Source organism: Fragaria vesca, unplaced genomic scaffold, assembly GCF_000184155.1.
Source record: "Fragaria vesca subsp. vesca unplaced genomic scaffold, FraVesHawaii_1.0 scf0513160_u, whole genome shotgun sequence".
Lineage (NCBI taxonomy): Eukaryota > Viridiplantae > Streptophyta > Magnoliopsida > Rosales > Rosaceae > Fragaria > Fragaria vesca.
In genome coordinates, this window is record NW_004443448.1 from 374,287 (window position 1) to 377,412 (window position 3,126).

General features: G+C 39.6%; 1 protein-coding gene across 1 annotated transcript; it reads right to left on the minus strand.

Annotated features, from left to right (window-relative positions):
* Positions 1–442: 442 nt before the first annotated feature.
* Positions 443–2,504, minus strand: LOC101311823 (very-long-chain 3-oxoacyl-CoA reductase 1-like). Its single transcript, XM_004309962.1, has 3 exons — positions 1,793–2,504; positions 1,260–1,329; positions 443–1,041 (listed from the first exon to the last, which is right to left on the minus strand). The coding sequence occupies exons 1-3, from the start codon at positions 2,410–2,412 to the stop codon at positions 751–753; spliced, it is 981 nt and encodes a 326-aa protein (XP_004310010.1). The 5' UTR covers positions 2,413–2,504; the 3' UTR covers positions 443–750.
* Between the last annotated feature and the right edge of the window lie 622 nt (positions 2,505–3,126).

Below are 3,126 nucleotides of genomic sequence, written 5' to 3' on the forward strand. Positions count from 1 at the left end.
TCCAGTATTTATTCCCCAACCCACTCATTGCCTCATTGGTATCCAAACAAATCTAAGTAACTTAAATTCAAACAGAGAATCTGGATCTAGTATTTATTCCCCAACCCACTCATTGCCTCATTGCCTCATTGGTGTGTTAGGAAGAAGAATTACAAAACACTATATTTGAAATCTTCTCATAAATCACACAATGAACTTGTCATCAACTTCCCTAAACCACACTTCAGTAATGGGTTTAGTTTAAATCTGAGTGAGTCATCCACATATCCACAACTCATTTCAGTCGGTTTCTAAATACTTTAATGGTTTGGCTACTCTGGCTAATGGACAGTGACACTATTATATTTGACTGAACTAGTTAGATATACTCATCAATGCATAATGCAGATTTCCAGATACCGGTAGGAATTGGAAGACTGAACAAGGACCTGATCCAAGATCCAACCAACTCACTGTAGAGGTTATTGTGGTATGGATCTAATACATTAAATATATGAGATAGGTTCAATGATTCAAGCTCATTCTAACTTCAGTGGAACATAACTCAGATTTCTTTCATTTGGTCATTATTACAGAAGTTGCAAATACTTGTACCTCACAAACAGCTTGATCCTGTGAAGAACCGAATGAATTTGGCCATAGAAGCACGATCCCAAATGATACTTCCGCCTCATATTAGCTAAGCCATCGGCTACACTAGCAGTTTCCTTGTCAACATGATGAAGACAGTCCACAAGGTACAGAACCAAGTTAACTGCGAGTTTCGAATGCCTTTTCTTGTTGCTGCATCTTTTTAATCCGAGACTCCTTCAATTGGCCTCTCTTTCGCATCCCAAGGAAGTACCGAAAAATGCTCGCATTCAATATTGCATCAGGCAAAGCACGTGCAATGAACCACTGCACTGAGTGCCCCCAGTATGGGGTACATAGATGCTCATAACCAATGCATCGTATGCTAGCTTTGCTATACATCTCTGGAGATGCAATCAAGAAGGAAGATGCCTTTAACTTTGTCATCTTAGTCGCCACAAAAATAGGAATCTGCATTGTGTAAGTATGTGCAGGTAAATCAGATGGACTACGGTTCGTCATAATGAAACTTTAAAACACCACAATCATAATCATATATAGTATTGACAAAGTCTTTTCCATACTATGCAATGACTTAAGTTTCTCATGAAAATACCAAACATCAGGAACAATCTACTATTACCATTGTTTAAACATGAACAATGAAAGAATAAGAAAAAAGTGATAACCTGACACTGAACATCGATTCCCTGCTGCTTGTATTCCAAACTAGTGCACCTTGTGAACACTGCAAGGTACCTGCATCATTTACAAGAACCATAATTTACAATGATAAGGGTCATGAAGTTGGTAACAAATGTGCAGGACTATTCAATTCATAATTGGAGGCCCCAACCCCATTCAAGAAGCTAAAATCAATTGGGATTTTCCTTTACAAATCAGAAAGGTTAACTGGGCTTTCCTAGAGGGCCAAGATTCATGTTATCTTGTAGCTATCGAAGTCCATCTGCTGCATAATACAAATAATCAACAACACAGATTCTGACAAGAATCCTCTTGGAAAGGTCTGTACATTTAGCGAAACAAAATGTTTAGGCCACATTGAAATGGGAGTAGTACCAAATTCACACTGATCCCAAATGGACCTAGGCAAATTGGCAATGATACTCATCGACTCCTATCCTATAATTTTGAGCATGCATCTCAGATTAGTCCAACTACAAAATTCACAATGCAAAACAAAGGATTAATGGCTACTCACGCTTTGGAAGCAGCATAAACAGTGTAAAGAGGATAAGAAGGAACTATCACAGAAGACCCAGATCCAATGTTGACAATGGCTCCTCTCTTCTTCTTGAGCATACCTGGAATCACAGCCCTACTCACCCAAGTTGCAGCTTCAATGTTCACCTTTGTAATGCTCTCCATGAGCTCCAAATCAACCTCATGAAAATACTTTGCATAAGGGTAAGCGACCCCTGCATTGTTAACCAAAACCCCAACATCAAGCCCTTTGATCCCTTCCTCTATAACTCCAGCTATCTCCTCCCCACTCAGCTTGGCCAAGTCCATCAGAATGTTCTTGATTTCAACTTGGTGGCCAAATTTTTCATGAATTCCATGCGAGGTGGCTTCGAGCTTTGAAGGGTCTCGACCCACCAAGACGAGGTTAAGGCCCTTTGCGGCCATTTCAAAGGCGAGAGCTTTGCCAATGCCATCGGTGGAGCCAGTGATGATGGCCCAAGATCCATACTTTTTGAGATTCTTCGAGGGTCTCAAGAACATGACCCATACCCATGTCACAAAATTGATCAAAGATTTGCAAACTGAGATGAAACCTATAGTGGTTGCTGCTACTATGAAAAACTGCGGCAGTTCCATTGCCAGTGAAGTGTTGAATCTACAATGTCAAGTACAAGACTAGAAATTCTTAAAAAAAATAGAAGGCAAGAAGACTAGAACTGGTTTTATGGAGCTATGAACAGGGAAAACAAGGGACAAACAGTACGATGAACAGTATGAAGTAGTTCCACCGAATAAACTGATCCAGACCAGAATGGCGAAAATCCTATGTAGCGGCTCATCAGTGACATGAAACAGTTGCATTTGAATTATGGAAAATGATTATTGGCTTTAATAAGTACTAAGATTTATGTCCTTAATTTTATGTGGTATGTTATATCACCAAGACATATCACTATTTAAAAAAATTATGTCATTGTTCTAGGATATTCTCTATGTGTGCCTTGGCCTTATGCCAATAGGATATGTAGTTAGACTAGATCTATGTATTCATATCCTTACCATATTGGTATTGTGTAATTTCCTATATAAAGGGCTCCTATCAATGAATAAGATGACTCTCTTGCTATCTCTTTGTCTCTACACTTTATTCTTCATCACGTTATCATGCACTTTGTTCTAACCCTAGAGCCAATAGCCCACCATTTTTTTTCAAACCCTAAAAACCAAAACCCTAAAATCGGGCAGGCTTGTTTTTCCCGATTTCTGACCAAAATTCCGACTGCCCTCCGCCGGAATTTTATATCCCCAGAAAGCTCTTTCCGTCACGGATCCAACGCCACCGGCCTCACC